Here is a 20,685-nt window from a genome sequence, read left to right as displayed (position 1 = left end):
TATTCGAAATAGTGGATAAAAAATTATGAGATATCAACTCGCACAGAAATACAAATCTGCGCTAATGGAATAAAAATTTATTAACTCAATTATAACTAAAACAACACTTATTGTTTCTAAAAACATATACATTCGAAAAATGTTGTTTAAAAAACAGACAAGTAATTTTAGAATTCTATCAAATTATTAATTGTTTAATAATATATAAACTCGAATTTACTAAAATAGAATGTACCTCAAATAAATTTTGGTTAAAAGCAATTCGAAATCGGACACAATGGAATTTTGTAATTAAATTTTGTTATTGTATTCGACGAGTTTTAATGTAGCAGTTATTCATTTGGAACGCATGTTAGTCAAATAAACGTTGATTAAAAACGAACAAATCTACTTTATACAGGTTGAAAAATAATAATTGAAATAAAAGTTGATATATTTGGATAACGCCCAACTCACAGTTCTGGCGAGGACGATCGTGCAGGTTCGTGCGAATCCGGTGGTATTCGGCTCGGCACTCTCCGTGCGTGCAACGAAGTTCATGCCGGCGGGCAAGCGATGACGTCAGCAAGCAAAGAGGCCCGTCCACGGCCAGCTCGGTAAAGCGTACGGGGGCTCTTGACGTTTCACTTCTTTGCGTACACGGTCATACTATTTTCGGTCGGTCGTTTGATTTCTAACTGGCTGTGTTCGATCGGTATCGCGGAGATTGTGCGTATATCACGTGGCGGGAAAAACATTTCGTTGTTCCGACGCCGCGCGTTCCTTCTGCGAGTGCAATCGTAATCGAAGAGTGAGAGAGAGAAAGCGGCCAGAGAGGCGGAGGAGGAGGCGTCCGTAGCGACCTAACCTCCCAACCGGTGCGTCAGTGATTTTAATCGGAGTTATAGTACAGCCGTATAACCGTGTCACGCAAACCTGTACGAACTATTGCGGAAACTGACTCGCCCGAGGAACGCCGAAACATCTGGCGTTCATCGTTTGACAACATTCCGATAGACTTTGCTAGAGTACAATTTCTAACCTCTGTCGCGCCACCGGTGTTGATTTTAAGGCATATGAACGGAGCACGAACGAAAAAGGAAAGAAGTCGTTAGGCACGAATAAATAAAGAAAAGAGGTGGATGTGAAGGTACCTGTACGTACGAGGAATGCAATCCGTTTATCTGGTGAAAAAGCTGTAGTGTACATATTGACATTTGCGTTCAATCCCGTCCTTTGTTTCTTCGTTCGTCCTACGTGCTGGCTCGAGAAAATATCGTGGTCCGCTTGGCGGTAGAAATTCGTTCTGGAGTGAAACGGATGAGCGAGGAGCAACCTGTTTCATGTCTGTGTGAGTGCGTCCGTGTTTCTCATGGAATGCGAGAATCGTACGTGCAGGGGCGTCCTGATACGTGGTGATTTTCAACTAACGCTGGATAAGAGTGCAGTGTTCGTGTAGGTAAATGCGTTTGCTCGTTATTGCCTTAATGTGCTCCGTGTGAATCAGTGATCTTCATTCCTAAGGTAAAGTGACGTTTGCGTGTCTAGATAGGAGGTTTCATTTCTAAATTTTTTTGGCGGGCAGTGCGGCAGGAACACGTGGCAATTGAGAAATTTGAATGTTTTTTGTTTTTAACGGGCATCATTCTTCGTATATAACGACATCGAATTGAACTAAAGATATTCTTAGAAACGAAATAGTTGAAAGTCTATGTTACGTTTCTTGCCATTATGTGACAAATAAGCGATACGCGCGAAGGACGCCAGATATAACAGTACATTTCGTTTCTCAGTATATGATTGACGTTTCATTGCTGCTTTCTTTTCGAATGAGGCGTTCGTGCCAAAAATAATTCAAGATTTTTAGTTCTTCGCAAAGATGAACGAATAACAACCAATAGTGTGTGCGTGAAGCGCATGTCCACGTGGAAATCGGAGGCCCGCAATCGTGAGTTTCCTTATCCGCGTCGTCATTCGTCACGGTACGCTGGACAGGAGTACGCTTAGCGCGCACTAGAGTGAGACGGACGGACAACCTGTTTACAATATAAGCGTACTCGTGTGTACACACACGTAGTATACGAATGTGTAGAGTTGTACATGCCTACTATGTAAAGAGGGAACCTTTTGTACATATGTACATGGTTTTTGTGTGAACATAGAATCGCTTTTTGCTTTGTGCTCGGAAAAATATGTGAATTACATATATCGGCAGATATCAAGTCAGACGAGGATTGTGTGCCACTTTGTACTCCATACTTTCACTGATCGATCGCCCAGGGCGTGCAGTTCACCGGTCGAACTGAAGAGTGCATTCTCTTTACAGAGCATCTACTAACCTTTTCTCGTACTTAGCTTTTGGGAATACGCGGTAGCGTGAGTTGTTCATGTATTTGTAAACTCTATGATTCAGAAGAAATCGTAGTAGCATTTGTTTCTTCTCTTTTATGCGCCGTTTCTTTCATGAATATCGGAAATCGATTTCGATCGATTTCAAAACAGGTGGCGCGCGATTCGAATGGTCGAGCCATTTTATCGTTAAAATTTAAACTTTGTTGGTTTTATTTAAGCGATGATTTATAAGTAAAGAATTAATTATACCTTCTATAGATAATTTAGTTTTTATCTCTTTTTAAATATTTTTTCTATAACAAATATACGTATTAAGTAGACTGTCTTCGCTTCGTTCCGCTCGTATGAGAACTTTTATGAGTTTGCATACCTTACGTGTTTGTACATACGCGATGATTTATCGATGCCACTGATTACGTATTACATAAGGTTTAGCAATAACACATGGCAATCATAGAGAAATAGTTTCCCGCGTTATTTGCCAAGCGATTCGGGTTAACCGATCTAAGTAGGACGGGCTATGTCCCTGGCTTTTATCAATTAGGTTGCACTTGCGTGAGATATAAATGCGGCACGGGCTCGCAGGAAATAGGCCGCTGGGGGAGTTATAATACGACTCCGTGTCGCTGTAATCGCGATTTCGAATCTATGATGTATTTGACGCATATAAAATTACCGGTCTATGCAACGGGTTTCGTGTTTCCTCGTTAGATTGAGTTTTCAAGTGGTCGAGACACTTTCACGTTGCACCGGTACGATAAACTTTCGTGCAGAACCTTTTGCAGGGAAAAGGATACAATATTATCGAAACCCAATCATTTCTAATTGCATACTATGTTATATATTTACGGCAGTCTAAATATAGTGTAACCTATTAGCTTTGAATCAATATCTACACGAAAATGAAATACCGCAGTAAAGAATTTGGGCTTGAAGTTTGTCGAATAAATAGATATACGCAACAGAAATAATATATCATTTTAACTTTTATTACGTATAATTTACGATAGATTTTTAATAATTTGAGGAACGAATTTTACTTTTGCCACGATTCCTCTCGCATAAACAGATCGTACAAAACGGGTCGATTTTGTCATAAACTCTGCTTCTTGTTTCGGTAAAGTGTGGTTTTCCGAGTTCCACGAGAAAAATATGTGGCTCGACGCTGCCTGAAGTGTCTGGATTAATCGGATTAATTTACATCAAACGGCGATCGATTGGCGAGAAGGATGACCACCAGAAGAAAGAAGAAGTCGCAGGACGGGTTCCTGAAGAAGGTCTCGAGTCTATTCAACCTAGACACGGTGAGTCACATATGAAACGCGGTTTTATGAATTTCTCGTCAGCTACTTCCATTTTGGATGGTTATCTAAGTATGTATATATCATCAATTGTCGTCTGGGATCGACGCCCACCATCGTTTCGAGCCTCGTATAAAAACGTTTGAACATTGTGTTTTGAGAAAAAGATATCGGAAAATATTTTATTGATTCGAATATTTGGCGTCTCTGTGTAAGCTAAAGATGTGAAGTCAAAGAAGGTTATGTAAGTGAAACTTTGAAAGAAAAAAGTCATCATATTATACGGTTATTGCTGCAATTAATACGTAATCGTAAAGAGGAATTTTCATATATGTGTGAATTTTAAGTTTGGTTTTAATATTAAAACACTAGCCTGCTGAAGTAATAAGCTCAGTTACATATTCAGTGATATCATGTATTACAGTAATATCGCGGAGTAGTTATAGTTCTAGCACATAAAATTATACGCGTTGCGAGCGTAACAAATACGACATTAATCTTGAGTAAGAACTATTCGTGAGTGCTATATAGGTAATGCGGTGAAAAAAAAACTAACGCGACTCGAATTCATTTATTGCGGATAGATGGTAGACCGTGAAATTAAGTTGAATGTTTCCTTCAACAGTACACGTATATACATTTATGTGAGTGCATATATCTTTTGCTAAATGGTCATGTAAAAACTTCGACTAAATGATGTACCGATGAATTTACACGGCTATCACGTGGAATTGATTTGTATAAATCCATTCCAATCATCCAACTGACTTTCATTTATCTAATTAACTCTGAAAATTCCGATAACTTTTATATATTATTTAATATCTAATAATTTGCAAAATTTCATTATACCGAAAATCAAATTTTTCTATATTTTATATTTCTCCTATTTCATATTCTATATTATATTTACTCTATTCCGTTATTAATTTTTAAAGGGAATTACACTAGGCGATTCGTGTAATATCGCTTTCGTTCGATAGAGAGTATCGTTTCCTGAACACACGATCCTCTCGAAAATCGTATCTGCTCTTTTTATGGTAGGAAACGAACCGTCGTGTTTCCAAAAGGTAGAAAGCGAAAGGCGAGAAAGCAGGAGAAAAAAGGATGCTGGAGGATGAAGATGGGGAGGGAAAAGGTTGCGATGTTAGAGAATTGTGAAGGAATTACCGTCGAAACTCGGTGGACCATTTTTCTCCTTGATTTCTCGAACGTTTTATACGATAAGGAAACGTGGAATAACTTCGGGAGGTTCCAAGACTGTTTGCGGTAAAGAGAAGAGAAACCGTAGACCGTAAACAATGTAGTTGTACTGCTTCCTTTGCACTGAATGACTTTGCAGACACGGCGAGGCATATTTTCCTCTTTCCATGTTCCTCTATATCGGAAAATCTTTAGAAGAATCTTAAATTATATTTCAACCTGCACTTAACTTCGATACCTAACGAATCATAATATCAAATGAAGGCAAAGGTATCGATAAATTGATAAAGGCAATTTTACTGCGATTTCGTGGCATTTCATTAGATATTCTCTGATTTTCCGTAAATTTTCTTAAGATTTATGATGGTGGTGTGGAGTGTAGACGATCGATGAATCTCTTCTAAACCGACCATAAATTTTCCTTTCGAAGGCGGGTAAGTTCGATTAAAATCCTGTACGGCCTGCGTTTGTTTTCTCTCACAAAATCAGCGGTGTGTTAGAAAGCTTTACCGGGCGTCGTAAGCACGCAGTTTACATTGGCAGCTGATTTCGACACGTTCGGGCAGCTTCGTCGGTCCTAAGTCAACCTGGACATTGTGGTTTGACGTAAGCTTTTCAAAGGTACACAGTTTGCGAACACCGAAACAATTTTAAGGTAGAATTCTAGGTAGAAGCTGTGTCTTAGTCAATATTTAGATCTTCGCGTTCGTTAAACAAGTAAACATCTGTTTTACGTAAATTCCTTGTTAATTCTCCGTTAGTAGATTTTTCTTTTAAAAATTTATCTTATTTTTCAAATGATTCCAAAAACATACATTTGTATAAATAAAAAAAAGTAGAATCATAACAGCATATATCATAAAAATTTCCTATAACATTGATTATGTACACTCTATAGAAGTTCCTCGTTCCATTCCAGTTAATCTCAGAGAATTATCCCTTATAATCCGGAAAATTGGCTTCGCGATCCTTTCGAGCGATGTGCTTATACGATACAATATACTCGGAGGTCATTTAATTCGCTTGTGTAGCTATACTCGATAATGTTTCCAAGGTCATTCCGTTCTAGTTGACACGTTCACACGTATATAACTAAAGTATTGCGATAAACAAGTTTGTGATAATTGACGTGGATTAACAACCAATTGACAATTAAAGTGACTCTATCTCGATCGGACATGTGTGTATGCATTTCCTCTTCTCGCTATGGTGTTGTGACGCGTCCTCTAAGCAATGCGTGAGAGTATGACGTTCTTATGTAAGATCATCGATGTGTTGCGTACGCGTCGATCATATATTGTGTGCATATCACACACATCCCGTAATTGGATATCGGTACGACCTTCGAGCAAAATACGTGATAGTTCCAGACTTTACGTACGATACATCCTCGAAACAGCCTGCCAATCCTTTATAGATCAGTCGCGTAAACCTCCGATGCGTATCGAGTTTTTGAATCGACGAGGACACTTAACACAGTTCGCCACGTGTGTGGATTACGTACTTCGATATATCTCTTCGAACAGCTGTGTTTTTGCTGATGTAGCGCACGTCGTTTGAATACTTTTATAATTAGTGTCAGTAAGCAATTTAACGTTACGAGAAACAGTCGAATAAAAGTTTGTATTTTAATTTTGTTTTATTCTGTCGAAATTCGAATATATCACATAAAAAAATGGTCACGTATCTTGATTGAAATTAAATATATAGTGACTCACGAAATTAAGGACAATTGATAATAAAATAAGCGGAATTGCAGAGAAACAATATCGGCTTCTTAGGTTGAGAACCGCTATCTTTGACGTTCCTCTTATTCTCGTCAAACGCAGATCTATGTCGACCGACCTTCCGGAGGTGGTTGGAAATGGAGGTTGCTCCGCAAACCTCGGCTCGAGCTGTGTGCACCGAATGTTGAATCGTATAACTTGCACACGTTGCTCCCATATCCTAAGAACTTCTTTCCACCCCCAGCTGAGGACCAAACGCCATTGAATGGAGTGTTTCACGGCAGGCTGCTAGCTCTATACGTTTCGTGCCAGACATCACGATCTTTCTCTTATTTCCTCTGTCGTCTCGCTTTCATCTACTGACCTTTTTGCTTTGTCTTTTATACCCTGTAGTCTGTAGCCTGGCGACCATTAGAGTAGACCTTCCTTTTATGGTGTACTTTGATTTACACAAATTCTTTCTCAAACCTTGGTACCGACCATTGGGTATTGGCCTCCGAACTTGTTCATCTCCTATATGAAGATTGCATGGTAAAAGATCGATGCATTCCTTTCCCTGATTTTCTAAATTTTATAGCTAAGTACTTGGTGACTAAAAAGGGATATTTTAATATGATACTAAATTTTGAACTTTCCTCTAGAAAACCAGAAAAATTTGAGTTATCGCGGTCTTCCTTTGTCATCTTTATATAAATATAATATTATAAATATAATATTTTTTGAGAAACAAGTTTGATTCGAAGGAATCGTAATATATAGATTTTGTAGTTCAGTTGCTCGAGGAATGATATTATGATACGACTATCGTAAATGATGCTCTTAGTTCAAATCAATGATAATATCTGATCGAAAGTGTATTTTCATGAATCGGTTTAAATTTTCTACGGGCCTTAGTTACAGTCGGCGAAGAGACGCTATGAATAATACATGCAACGACACCGTTATATCTTATTTTCTGATTGGTTCGTCGAGAGTTTCCGTAAACTGTTCCACTTGAATCTTAATGCTATTGTATATACTCTTCCTGACCTGCTCTAGCCTGTAACTTTCTATTTGTTACTTCGCTTGAAATAGCAAACTGTCATCGTTGTAATTTCATGGGTGAAGTATTCGTTTTGATGTTTTAACGTGGTAACTTGTACTACACCTTATCTTAATTACGGAGAATTACGATCGTATGTTCCTCGATTTTTACGATTATATCGATATTATGCGAGAAACTAAAATTTCTTTGTTTATTAAATTTATTATGGTACTGGAACAGAAAGTTGGGATCGAATTACATGGAATAGAAGCGCAGTACGGTTAGATTCCAGCGAGGTGCCGTTTACGATTACCGTGTTGCTTTTCACGTTGGACAACAACCGGCACTCGGTGAATCGTTAGCGTTCCTAGTTCGAAGTGACGGGACGATTCCCAGGGCCGTACATTTCCCAGGCATGCTTCGAGAGTAGCAGAGATAAAAGAAGGAAGGAAAAAGTCAGTTTGCACCAAGACAGAGTCTCTGAGGAAGAACGATCCAATTTATCGTGCGCCTAGAAACATTACGTCACTGTCTCCACGTTGCTCACGGAGATTCTTTGTTGAACTTAATTCTTACTAAGATTCGAATCGTACTATCGGATTACAAACTTGTGGTATATCTCGCGTGTAACGCGGGGATTATGAATTATATTCGTTCGGTGACTGTAATAAATTTAATCGTATTTATCCCTTTTCTCTATGTGATATCGACATATCATACAAGGAAGCATTAGCCAATATTTTATATGATCGAAGTAGACCTGAAAGGTTTCGGAGCTGAAATCCAGTGAATCGTATGAAAGTGATGCTCGAACGAGTTTGACATGCCTTTCTTCTGATACCGATAAAAGTTATTTTTCTACTGTCGCGTAGACAAGTCGAATGCAAGGAGCTCTGAGGCCACGAGTAATGACCTGGATGAGGGAAACAGCCACTAAGCCACCACGCTTGTTGGACTTTCCGTTTGGCATCGAAAGCTTCTCTCACTCTACCATCTTCCTAACCGTCCATTTCCAGCCTCTAAGTTCTACCGTTAACATATTACCGACCCTGGTTTACGAGAGCCATTCTTTGGAGAAGGGTGAAAATATGTTGATCCTTCAGCGAAAAAAGGACGAAGTTATATTTTTAAACCTTTGAAGCCTTAGTGCATTCATGAATTGTTGGGTAATATTTTATTTTATTTTATGTTATTTTAGAGAAAAATTATCGTGATGTTGAGATATGGAATGTGTCTGCAGATCCAAATACACAGTGATTTTAATAAACATAAGACTTAAAAGTTAGTCTGTTGTCATTCCTTGATGTTTCATAACGTTAAAATAACTAAAAGTTAGTTCTCGATCTATTATGGTTATTAGGTTACAAAGGATCAAGCAAAAATGAACTTGCATAGAAGGTGATATATAATAAGGTTGGGCGATAATACCCACTTTCTATGGATGTTATCAAAAATGATTTTTCAATTACGACGATTAATAATTTAGCAGCTTTTAGATTATTATTATATATTTACATCCTCAACGGTTTATTATAATAATAAATATTATACTTCGTATATATTTTCTGCAAGCTGAAGCTGCGTTAAAATTTTGACGATATTAATTTTTAATTTATAATTATGTTAAAATATTCTATAAACTTTTGTTTATGTCAAGAACAGTCATATAGTCACAGTATTTAAAAATTAAAGTGATCAGTGACCGCCTCTAAAATCCTTAAGAAATGAGGTCAAAGAACACATTTGTTTAGATAGATCTTTTCTGTATCTCCTCTGAGGTTTCGTAGGTGTGCATGGCAGGCATTCTCGTTAAATTAGATCGGCTGAGAAATGGAGAACAACCAGGTTGTGGAGTAGTAGTCGGAGGCCGAGAGAACGTACTCTGCCTGGATGAGCCAGCATCGGGGGTGGAACAGGGAGACACGGACAAGCGACAAATGGACGGCCGTTCGTATTCGCGGACGTATTTCACCGGACGGACACTGACCAGGCTGCTGGCTCGAAAGCCAATACCAGCCAGGCTTTGACCTTTTCTAACCGTCCTTCCGCATTCATTGTTCCGTAACCATCCACTTGTAACCGGCGACTTATCTCTCACGGACCTATTTGTCGGACCGTGAGTCGTTTTCACCGGCTCTGTACCGGAATATTTGTCAGTGTTCGTCGTAACGATCCACTGGAATTCGTATATAACGATACTTTTTGAATTTCCCGTGTGGTGATAACGTGGATTAATGAACGTGCTGGTGAAAGAGGGTTCGGGATTATTCGAGAATCAAAGCCGATTTCGTTAATGTTCACACTTGTATGCTGGAAGCATTTGCGATTACGACACGTGTGGCATTATTCATTGCGATCGAAATGAAAAAAAGTGATCGGCTAAATGGCGCTCGCGGTAAATTAACGTGATTAAACCACGAGTATACAATTGACGCGAGAATACCTGGTGTTTCATGTCTCGTTCTCGTACGAATGTGTAAAACACACATTGAACAGATGGATGGAAATGTCCGCATTTTGCTTATGAACATTCGTTTCTGCATTTTATTCGACAGAAAATTACTTACCATCAAAGATATTAATTAACCAATTAGTAATTAATTAATTAACCTGCCAATGATCGACTCCTGCCGCTTTGTTCCTGTTCTCTGAAAAACAATCGCGTGAATTTCTCTCTGTTCTGGACGCGATTCTTGTTTCGACGAAACATGGCAATGTTATGATTTAAAGAGTAATGGCGGAGTATACGGTTGGCAATTAAATTGCAAATCCATTCGATACTGCTCAGTTTCCCTCTCGTTTTTCTCTCTTGCTTGAATAATAAACAAGGCATCGTAATAGGGACGCAAACCTATTGCCCGTTGCACAACGAAACAAGGATTATTACCGATCCGACTTTGCCCCTGACAGCTAGGTAGTTCCTTTTATACGGTTTTACCATTATTTATTGTTAACCATTATTGTTTTCCTTGCGTTTGTACGTTGTCGTCGATGCTGACCAGAATTCACATTCGAATAAAATTTTACAAATTCCAATAATAACGTCTACCTGACAATTTCGATGGCACTTCTCAATTCTACCAAATGTCCAAATCGGACAAATTATGAATGTAAACAACTAAATAAAAAAAAAACTTCTCAATCTTGTTGTCCCATAAACTCCACTCTTTCGATTCTGATAGTGTTCTCTCGAACAACGCAGGGGTTAAGAGCACTGACTGACTGCGCAGAGTGAAATCTGCGTAGTTGCGGAGGCCCTTCCTCCCATAAAAAGTAAAGTACATAAATACTCATATGTATATATAAACACATTTATGTTTTTCCAATGCATGTGCATAACATGTACTATTCTTCACTGTAAGGCGATTTAATGCAATCTACCTTTTTGAAATCATTGCAGTATGCATCGACCAGCAACGTTGAATTTAAGCAGTTAAGAAACTGTTTGAAGAAGAAAACGATAAGAATTCATTTGCTCTTACGCATATCTGCGGTGAAACTGTAGCTATGTAGTTCGCAGAGACATACTAGTTGTTTGATTTCTTTTCCAAGTTCCATAATAGTTCGTTATATGTTTGAACTCGGTGCCATTGCTTCTTGTATCTAACGGTAATTTTTGAGGAATTAGTTCACACGAACGAAGCCGCATCTCTTCTTTTTTACTTCTCTTATTCGTCATGATAGGGGAAGTTGTAAAGATATGCTAAATAAATTGATTCGAAATACGTGTAAAGAAAAAAAAAAAAAAAAGAAGAAGAAATCTATCAAAAAGAAAAATGATCCGCGTATAATTGAAACCGCGTTATTCGAGGGAGCACTCTATATATAAACTGAAAACGAATCACCCTGTATATAAACGAGGAAATTCACCCAAGAAAAACGATGGAAACGAACGTAGAGCATCAGCGAGATGATTTCTTCATCGATGGTTTCAGGTATCGCTGATTGAAGGCATCTTTCAATTACCAAGAAGCATCTCGGACGGCTGACTTGACTATAATCGATTTAACTCGTCTGTGCGATTTCTCCCAGATATGATAGATATACGTACACCCGATAATTGACAACGATCGTGGTCGTTTTTAAACTCTCTCCGAGTTTTCCCAATAGATTCTTTCGGTTTATTGCGGAGGGAGTAGTTCTTGTCGCGCGCGATAAGAATGAATTGATAAAATGCTTTATCTTTAGACATCGTCGCGTGATTACAAGACATTTCGGTGCAGTAGAAGATACGTTATAAAGGAATTCCGCCTCTTTGTTATCTAACACGATTTCCATCGTCTCGTCTGATTATAAGCTGTTGATGAAATTGTTACGCGTTGTATCAACGTTTCTCTTGATCTTATCTGAATAAACATGTTTGTCGATGCAATTGAAGAGTAATCACTTTGTTTCTAAATTCCACGCTCTTAATAGCATCGACAGTAAAGCTTTATATGAAGTAGATATTTTATCGCCATAGAAGACGAAAATTTATAAATTCCTTAAACGACTTTGCTGAACAGGTTCTCGAATCTTTCGTGCACAGCACCAGCTGCGCTGACACCCGTGTAAAGCTTTTGATCGGATTTGGAAGTTGAAACTTTCACCGGACTTGCGGCGAGGAAAAAGCGAAAAAGTACATCAAAGACGAAATCCGATCGAGGCTTTTACGCCACCTTGTCAGATACGACAGCAAGATGAATAATGCGTAATTAAATTTCACGTTAAAAAGGCATTCCCCTTTGACTGTTGTATTAACGCCGTAATCCTACGTGATTTAGTAATTGGCTCAGAGGAATTCGGGATTGTTTTAAGAACATTTTAATTGTAGGATTTAGATAAAGCCACGTAGTACATTGAAACGTTGGTGAATTTGATTTTTACCTGTTAACAAATATGGAAAATTTGAAGCGAATAATATTTCACGGGAATGGAAGTGAGGAAGATAATCTTTAACATAGAAGTCACGTATTTTCTGCACAAAATTTTAGGCTATATCGAAATATTCGTTCAATGTCTAAATTATACATTTGCAAAATAGAATACGATAGAATGTTATCGTGCCATGGGGGCGGGTGGAAGCCGCAGAGGAGGAGCGGGAGAATTATATCCGGAGATTTCTCAAATCTGCAGCAAGGATTTACCTACGTGCCTTTCCCGCTGCGAGGAATGAATCATATTTTATTCCCGCACCATCTGAAGTTGTTCCCGAGTTTTAAAGTTGCGGCACACACGTACGCGACGTTCAAGGGGTAGAGATCCCGCAAAACCCCGGGCAATTTTGCTTACATCTCTTTTAGAATGCGCATGTAAATACGGGAGCAGCCGACGTACATCCTAGATGGAATTTTCGGAGCTCGGATTGAAGATGTTTTCTGAAGCTATCGGAGACCATATTCTTAAAAAGTCGAAGCTGCCGGCCATTGAGCCGAACGATAACTTCCGGTCTTACTGTGGTTGCTATATTAAAAAAAATCTTCAGTATTATTTTCCAGGAAATTTACTCTCATTCGTTCATTTATTATACGATATCCGTATTATTAGAAATTCTAATACCTAAAAAAAAAAAAAAACAAAAAATTCATATACAAGTCTATGACACGAATTAGTCGTTATAAAGTTTTAAATTAAAGTTCATTGATATTAAATGAAAGATATATTGATATACAATAAGCTTTTGAAGTGTTTCTTTGTTGAAAAAAACCAGTGTCGTCTTGTGTTTTCTGTATTAATGTATTCTTTATTTAGCGACAATAAACTTTCGTTTGAGATATTTTTTTAGTAAACTATACCAGCTCAAACATCGATTAATTTGTATCACACTCGGTTATATTAATTTTGCTACAAGCTTTACGACTCAACTATAAAATAATGTTGCCATTACCGACGCTTCTTGTATTGTAACTTGATCGATCGGAATTCGCGACTGCGGTTCCCGATGGTTTTAGCGCGGTCTAGCCTTCGGCGAATTCAGTCTGTGAATATACGGAAGCTTCCAGGCTGTCTCTTCCACCATAGGAGCCGGAAATCGATATTCCATAAATGTGTAAATGTAGTCGAATCCGAATCATTCCATTTTCTAAGAAAACGACTTTGCCAGCCGTGGTGCGTGCGGATTGAAATACATTAACGACGAAACGGCTACTGTCTTCCTACTTTTGTTTGCATCTGCATTCTCAGTTTCTTGGGCCCTGTTTCCTTCGCGTATAATAAAAAAAGCAAAATGTGAAGAATCTAAACTTTGTAACATTATACACTGATGTGATTATCTGCAGTATAAAAAGACAGAAGGAAAGAATTTAAGTAAAAAAATCATAAAATATAAATCGATGATAGATTACGGTTGACGTGTCTCTTAATTATCGTGATTGATTAGAAAGCTGAGATATTACTAATGCGTTTCTGTAAAAATTGAGTAATTATACGCTCGTTAAATCGTATCTCGCATAACCGTGTAATTTTCATTTTTCCGCTACTTCTTTAATCTTCGTTCGAACCGGTTTAGTACTAGAAGATTAAAAGAAATCTACGGAAATCAGAGTATCTTGAACTGCAATTGTCTCATACGTAATACGAAATAATGTTTATCCAATACGCTTTAAAACCAAATCAAGATAATTTTCCTCGCGAATGATCTTAAAACGTTCCCATTTTCCTACATCAAACGAAACGTAGAACACGGTGCAACTATATTAAACGATTTGATAGGTATGTTCAAATAGGTATGCACACACGCAAACGAAACTTTTCCCGTTAACGGCGCAGAGTACTTGCTTCAGGTAGATGATTACTTTCACCATGAGTTTTACTACTTTTGGTTCGAAATGAAATATTCGATAGATACACAGTAAAAACGCAGGGGCACTGAGGGAATATCAAATGATGGGGTCGTATCCGTTGAACGAAACGCTTTTCCGAAAATTTTTCCTGGACTGAAACCATGCTAATTTTCTTATGAGGCAAACGAGAATGTACGTAATTCGAGAGGATAAACGCGTAAACAAATTAGAGCAAACATTCGAACGAATATATTTCGATCGTCGTGACGAACTGTATTACTAATACGGATGCATCACTGCGAGAGATTGAACAACAAATTATCCTAATTACATAAAGAAAAAAATTCAGGGAAGTTAATTCCCAGCGTCATGAGTAGAAAAAGTTTTCGGAAAATCGTAGAAGAAGCTTACGAACAGTGCTCCTAATTCTGTGGATTCGGAAGTGTGCTCACGTACAAGCTAATTGAATTTCATATTCCACCGTGCATCGCGAATCGAGAGCATCCGGCGACAGCGAGTGGTCTCTGGTAATTAATTACCATTCAGGCCTGCACTGTCTTTTCTATTCTCGGTCCTCTATCCTCATCCTCCTCGTCACAAATTTCTTGCCTTGCTCTTTTTTACTCTTCGGTTGGAAGCGAAGCTAGATGCTTCCTCAAACGAGTTTCCAGAAGAAAATTCATTCCGTGGCCGTTTACCATTTTTTTTCTTGTTCTTGTTTTCAGACAACTATGACGACGCAGTGTTCTCTCATTTTACTCTGAGAAATACGTTAATGGAAACAAATCTAATTTTTTTTGTCGTAAAAGGAAGGAAATTGATTATTTTGTATTGAATGAAATTAATGTGATAGAATAAATGGCTTCCTTCTTAAAAATAGTTAAATTTAGTTTTAGGAAATCATAAATGAATTTATATATTATGCGAAAGAAATAAAAGAAATTCGATGTTCGTTAAAATAATAAATTCGCTAAATAATGATCCGATTATATCCAGCGAATACAACGATATTTGTTTCGCAGTGATTCTATTTTATTTTTGCACGCGCGTGAACTATAGTATTTCCAGGTTGGAAAGCTGCGCTTTTCCCACGGGAAAATCGAAGATTGAATGCGAGATACGAGAAATTGCGTACAGAAATATTCGAACAGTCAATGGAATCATCGTGTAAATCGTCTAAGATGGTACAAAATGGCAGACGACTGAATTGTTTACAAGTTACTTTTACGAAATAGTAACGTGTTATTTCCCATTTGTTTCTCACTGCACACTTTGCTGTGAAAACATAGCAGGTATTCCAGAAAAATAGAGATGAAACTCTAATACTCGGTTTCCAAGTGAAGAGTCCCTTTGATGGAGAAACGTGTCGTTTCAATTGAAGTATTTTGTGGAGAATATTTGTTGAAATTGATTTTTCGAAAGCTCACGTGTTGCAGAGTTTTAAGGTTTTTATATAAATAATATGGACACATCGACTGTATATTTAAATATTTGATAATCTTTAGATATTAGAGTATGAAAAATAGTCGATTACACCTAATTACAAATATTATAAAATTTCGATTTCTAAGAGATTGATTAAGACCATTTTACCATAATTAAAATGGAGAGTATAAAAAATAATTCTTAATAGAAATACAAACGCACGTAGGTTTTAAATCTCAGTAATAACGATGAAATCCCTGTTTATGTTATAAATGTAATTTGTCTCATAATAACGTAATCTTTTATCTCTTAACGTCAAACTAAAAATGTTCATATTTGTAAATTTGCCTAAACAATTATACTAAAACTAAAAAAACAGTTTTATCCATGCGAAATGCAATTTTACCGCTTAATTTGTCGCTTTTTGTATACACAATTAGTTTGGCTATACACGAGAGGAAATACCGAATATTTCATAGTGTCGTAACACGAATACGGATATTCCATATTCAGTTTTATCCACAGGGTTTGCATATTTTCTATACGTAAGTGCGCTTATACGCGTTAGAGTGCATCAATTCATATTTCGCATGGCAGCTCTATGAATAACAAGAACGACGAGATTTTGTCGTAAAATCCCCTAGTTATCGACTTTCTTTTCCAACGATAGGTATATCTATTCAACGTTACACACTTTTCTCTGAATACATTTTCTTTCAGAAATCCGGTGAAAATTGCTCTTCAATGTCCTTTCGCTTCGAAGAGATCATCTCTTTCTTTACCTTAAAAGGCGAAACTCGAATTTATTGCACTCGATATTTTATTGATTTTCGGGGTGTCTGCTCGATTAAATTTCACCGTTTAAGCGCGCCGACAAGTTCGCAGTGGGCGTAAACTGTGATATCGTCTAGTGGATTCATGAATAACAAAAACGTCTGGTTTCCATCGCAAAGCAATTGTATTAGCATGGTTTCTCCTCCATCTGGGGAGTACTTGTTGAATGAACTTTCACTTCCTACCTTGCCGATTCTTTTTCAAGATCAGCCACCTCGACTCCCTCCAAGGTTGTCCCGTTTTATTTTCAGTCAATTATTTCCCGATGGAATTGGAGAAGTCTTCTTGACTTCTTATCGTTTCCGCTTGAAAGGGATGGGAATCGGGGCGGATTAAAGTGAAGGGAGTGGTTTGACGGAGGTAGCAAACGATGGTAGCCATCTTCCTCCCATTGCACTCACCAGAAGAGGTTTTTCATTGTTCTCGACGTTACGAAGTGAGGAAATTATCCGTCTATTATTTTTGGCCTATTGTTATTTCGCGGCGTTTTTATTTATCGTTATGAGATCAAATTCTGGGATGCGGCCATTCGAAACCACGACAAAGGCAACAGCTTGGCGAGGATCGATCCGATTTACCATTCGCCGACACAACTTCGATTGTTCTTGCAAAACTTCCTATTATCAGCGTTTAATTAATTTTGCCGCTATTCGAGATGGCAAAATACCTGTGGGACTGTACTCTTGGGTACAAACGTACTGGGACGCGATTCATTTTGCGAACGTTTCTGTATAAATGTCGATTGTCAGATTCGAGACCGTTACATAAATGTTTTAATAATGAAGGGCTCAAACTGAATGGTCCGCATACAGACGTCGGCATAATACATTTCACTCTATAGCAATAGCACCCGAAGGACTCGTTAGACATTCGCGTTTGCGTACAACCAGCACGAATCGATTCAAGTTTCAATAAATTACGATTAGAATTGGCTCCGCAGAGAGAAACAGGGGACAAAATGACAAGATAAGAATAGGAGTTTGGAACACGATGGAAATGAGACGAGGTTGGTGATTCATTTCGATCATCTCGTCGAATAGCGGAGTAGGTGCAACTGTGGCTTCCCCCTTTCCTTTCCGTCCCGGTGATAACGAGCCCCATAACCTCGTTTTATCTCTTCTCGTTCCGTTGATGGAGATCTTTTCCTCGTTGCGACGATCACGCTTGTTTTCCAGCTAGAGAGTGAAATATTCGCGACGGATTCATCAATCAGAGGAACTACTTTCTAATGGAGGCTATCGGTGTGAAAAGAAACGGAATTGGGATGTGTAATTTTCAAAGTGAAAATAAATATTCTTTTCTGAAGCGCTCTTTTACGTAATTCAACTTCAACCGAAACAAACGTTTAATCAAAAGCGTAATTAAACAATGTTACGTGTAGTAATTGCGATTATTCTTTCTTCAAGGAGCAAATCAATGGTACACTGTGGAGAACGGTATTTAACCTCTTAGGTACGGTTGAATTTTGTGCGGGGTTGTTTCTCTGTACAGCAGAGTTTGACGCGAATTACGCGGAAACGATACAGCACTGCAATGTGCGACGGATAATGCTGTTGTCTACGCAAGCACATTGGAATGAAGTTTTTGATAATGAAATTATAACTTTTCTTTTATGATGCATATACTTTAACTTTAATAATTTACTTTAATAATTAATAATACAATTGAGTGTGATATATTTTAAAGCACGGTACGACACATAGACCCACGTCACAATTTTCACTCACGGCGCCATAGTGTTTTTCACATTGCTCTTCATTTTCTATTTTGTAGCGACATTTTGAGGTTGAAGATTCTAAAAAATTATACGGATACGGATCGGCATGTTAAAAAGAGCATCTAATAATGACATATTTATTTTAATGGAAAGCAACAATTGATATCTGACACTCGCGTATCAAAAACAAAGACTATATATTCTGTCTGTATATATAGTTAACACTGTCATAACACTGTCAAATGAAAAAGATCATTTAGTTCAAACGGCGAGCGAATGAGTCAGTAAAGTGAGCCACTATAGTGGCGCATCGCATCTAAGAGGTTAAATGTTCCACAAAAATGTGTGTACACAATCGATATATTGTAGAGTGGCTGTTTGATCATGCATCGATAAGCGGACAAAGCAATAGGCCATATCGTCTGGTTCTTTGATGGAAACCAATGAGATACAGTTAACAACAGGAAAAATCCAAGGTGGAAGTGTAACTGGTCAAATTACGAAATTCAAACTTATTAGAAAACTTGCAGGATGCAATTTTTCGAGAATTGATGGAAACATATTTCCGTAGAACACGGACCCTGTAAAAGGAAATTCGAGAACTCGAATTGCCGTTCGATTCCAAACTTTTCCAGTTAACATGTTAAATTTCCTCGAGAAATTTTGCGTTACCGTTTTTCACATGATATTCTACGAGGGAAACTACCGAACCAGCTTTTCTTTTGTTCCTCCGCATTTTCGAAAAAAAGTAAAATTTACATTTCAAACTATCAGAATTAATTTACTTTCATCGTTACGATATGGGACAAATATACTTAGTTATTTAATATTTAATTTACGTTCTATCCTGCTTTTGTTCCACGCCGAACATCATTGAACCGAGTTAAAATTTAATTCGATATCGAATATCACGGACGTTACACCTTCACTTTTAACTTTTTCAGGTTAGAAGTAAAATCGTAGCTCTATAAATTTTCAGCTTCTTCAGCGAATGCAAGTTTAAAAGAAATCTTTTTGTTTTTCTTTGAAAAGTACATATTGTTTCATAGATAGCGATCGGAGAGAAATGTTTTGAAAAGCCTGCGTTAGATTTGATTGCTGGTCAAAAGGCAGTTTCACTCTTGCTCCCTTGCATGACCCCTTCCCGGCGCGTGTTATCGCATGATAGCATGCTTTGGCTTGGGGAATTCGTGTCCTCGGCGACGAATGAATCAGAGTCTTTTCTGAAGCATGAAACTCTAGAAAGCAAATAAGAATTCTATTGGGGTTTCACAATCTAATTTTCTGGGCACTCATTGTTGCAGGCACACACGCCCCTTCTTGCGGCTGACACGAGACATGTAAGTAGACAAAACGTGTGACCACAAAAGAATCCTTGCACAAATTAATCCTCGTTGATAACTAAACACTTTGACTTTTAACTGAAAACAGATTGTCTTTCCATTCGTACCTTTTATTTTGTCCAATGTATCGTATATTGTACGAATATGCGTAAACTAAAAATATCGAAGAATGGTTTATTCGAATTGATGCTGCTCTTCTTCTTGTTCTTGTTGTTCGAATGGATCGTGCAAATTTATGATTAAGTATCAGTCGCAAATATTCGGTTAGAATCCCAGAGGTATTCGTATAATTTTACAAGTAGCCGCGTTACGACGTTGCACGTGCTCGAATTTCCACAATTACATCCCTCCTTTGATTCTAGATAGAAATTATAGTTTAATCGTGTGTCGGTTTTAGATTCGTAAACTATTGCGACGATTGAATCCTATCTCGATATCGTACGCCGCCTTGATGTCGAAATACTAGTAGGACAATACTTTTCCTGCAACGTTTACTGTGATGAGAGATCGATTGGAATTTCTTTAAGTTCTCTTATCAGCGATATGAATTGATAGGGACGGTGCGAAAAATATTGCGATTGATCTCGTCCCGTGTGTTTTCATTTCTATGATCGATCCCTGCGATTTGTCAGGATTACGCAGGCGACCATTGAAAACGCGTAACTTTTCTTTTATTTAAAAAAAAAGAACGAACACGAATTGGTTCGAGGAAATTTATGTTTTTAATTGTTCTTGGGATTTAATGCTCGTACGATATTCTGCTGTCTCTCGAAATTGTCGTACTCTAAGATTATAATTTCCACATGCGAGAAATAATCATTTACGCTTAGGCCATTGGCGTTAAAAACTGTCACGCAATTCAAATTAATCGAATCTCTCGAATCGTTCTTTTATTGTTTTCATATTATTTTTCCGTCATTTTTCCGACATTTATTACGATTTATCGGCCTCGATCACCTCTGTCACTCTCACGTCATTCAAACGTCGAGGGTAACCCGCCCTTTTCAGCAAGCTTGACA

The 20,685-nt window shown here is 37.8% G+C and overlaps 1 protein-coding gene across 22 annotated transcripts in view; it reads left to right on the top strand.

The window, feature by feature from the left end:
* The window catches only part of dlg1 (MAGUK family member discs large 1), a 539,916-nt gene that overhangs the window by 406,225 nt on the left and 113,006 nt on the right, over positions 1–20,685 (top strand). For 20 of the 22 annotated variants that reach the window (XM_069122833.1, XM_069122830.1, XM_069122828.1 and 17 more), the window contains one exon: positions 19,628–19,663. The exons of the other annotated variants lie outside the window; for them this stretch is intronic. In XM_069122833.1, coding sequence (XP_068978934.1) covers positions 19,628–19,663 — 36 coding nt within the window. The remainder of the gene's footprint in view (positions 1–19,627; positions 19,664–20,685) is intronic. 22 annotated transcript variants of the gene reach the window in all.

This window comes from Bombus flavifrons, chromosome 11, assembly GCF_040668555.2.
Source record: "Bombus flavifrons isolate JBK064 chromosome 11, iyBomFlav1_principal, whole genome shotgun sequence".
In the NCBI taxonomy this organism is placed as follows: Eukaryota; Metazoa; Arthropoda; class Insecta; order Hymenoptera; family Apidae; genus Bombus; species Bombus flavifrons.
Note: the sequence above shows the minus strand (reverse complement) of the source record. Positions and strands in the feature narration are given on the sequence as shown.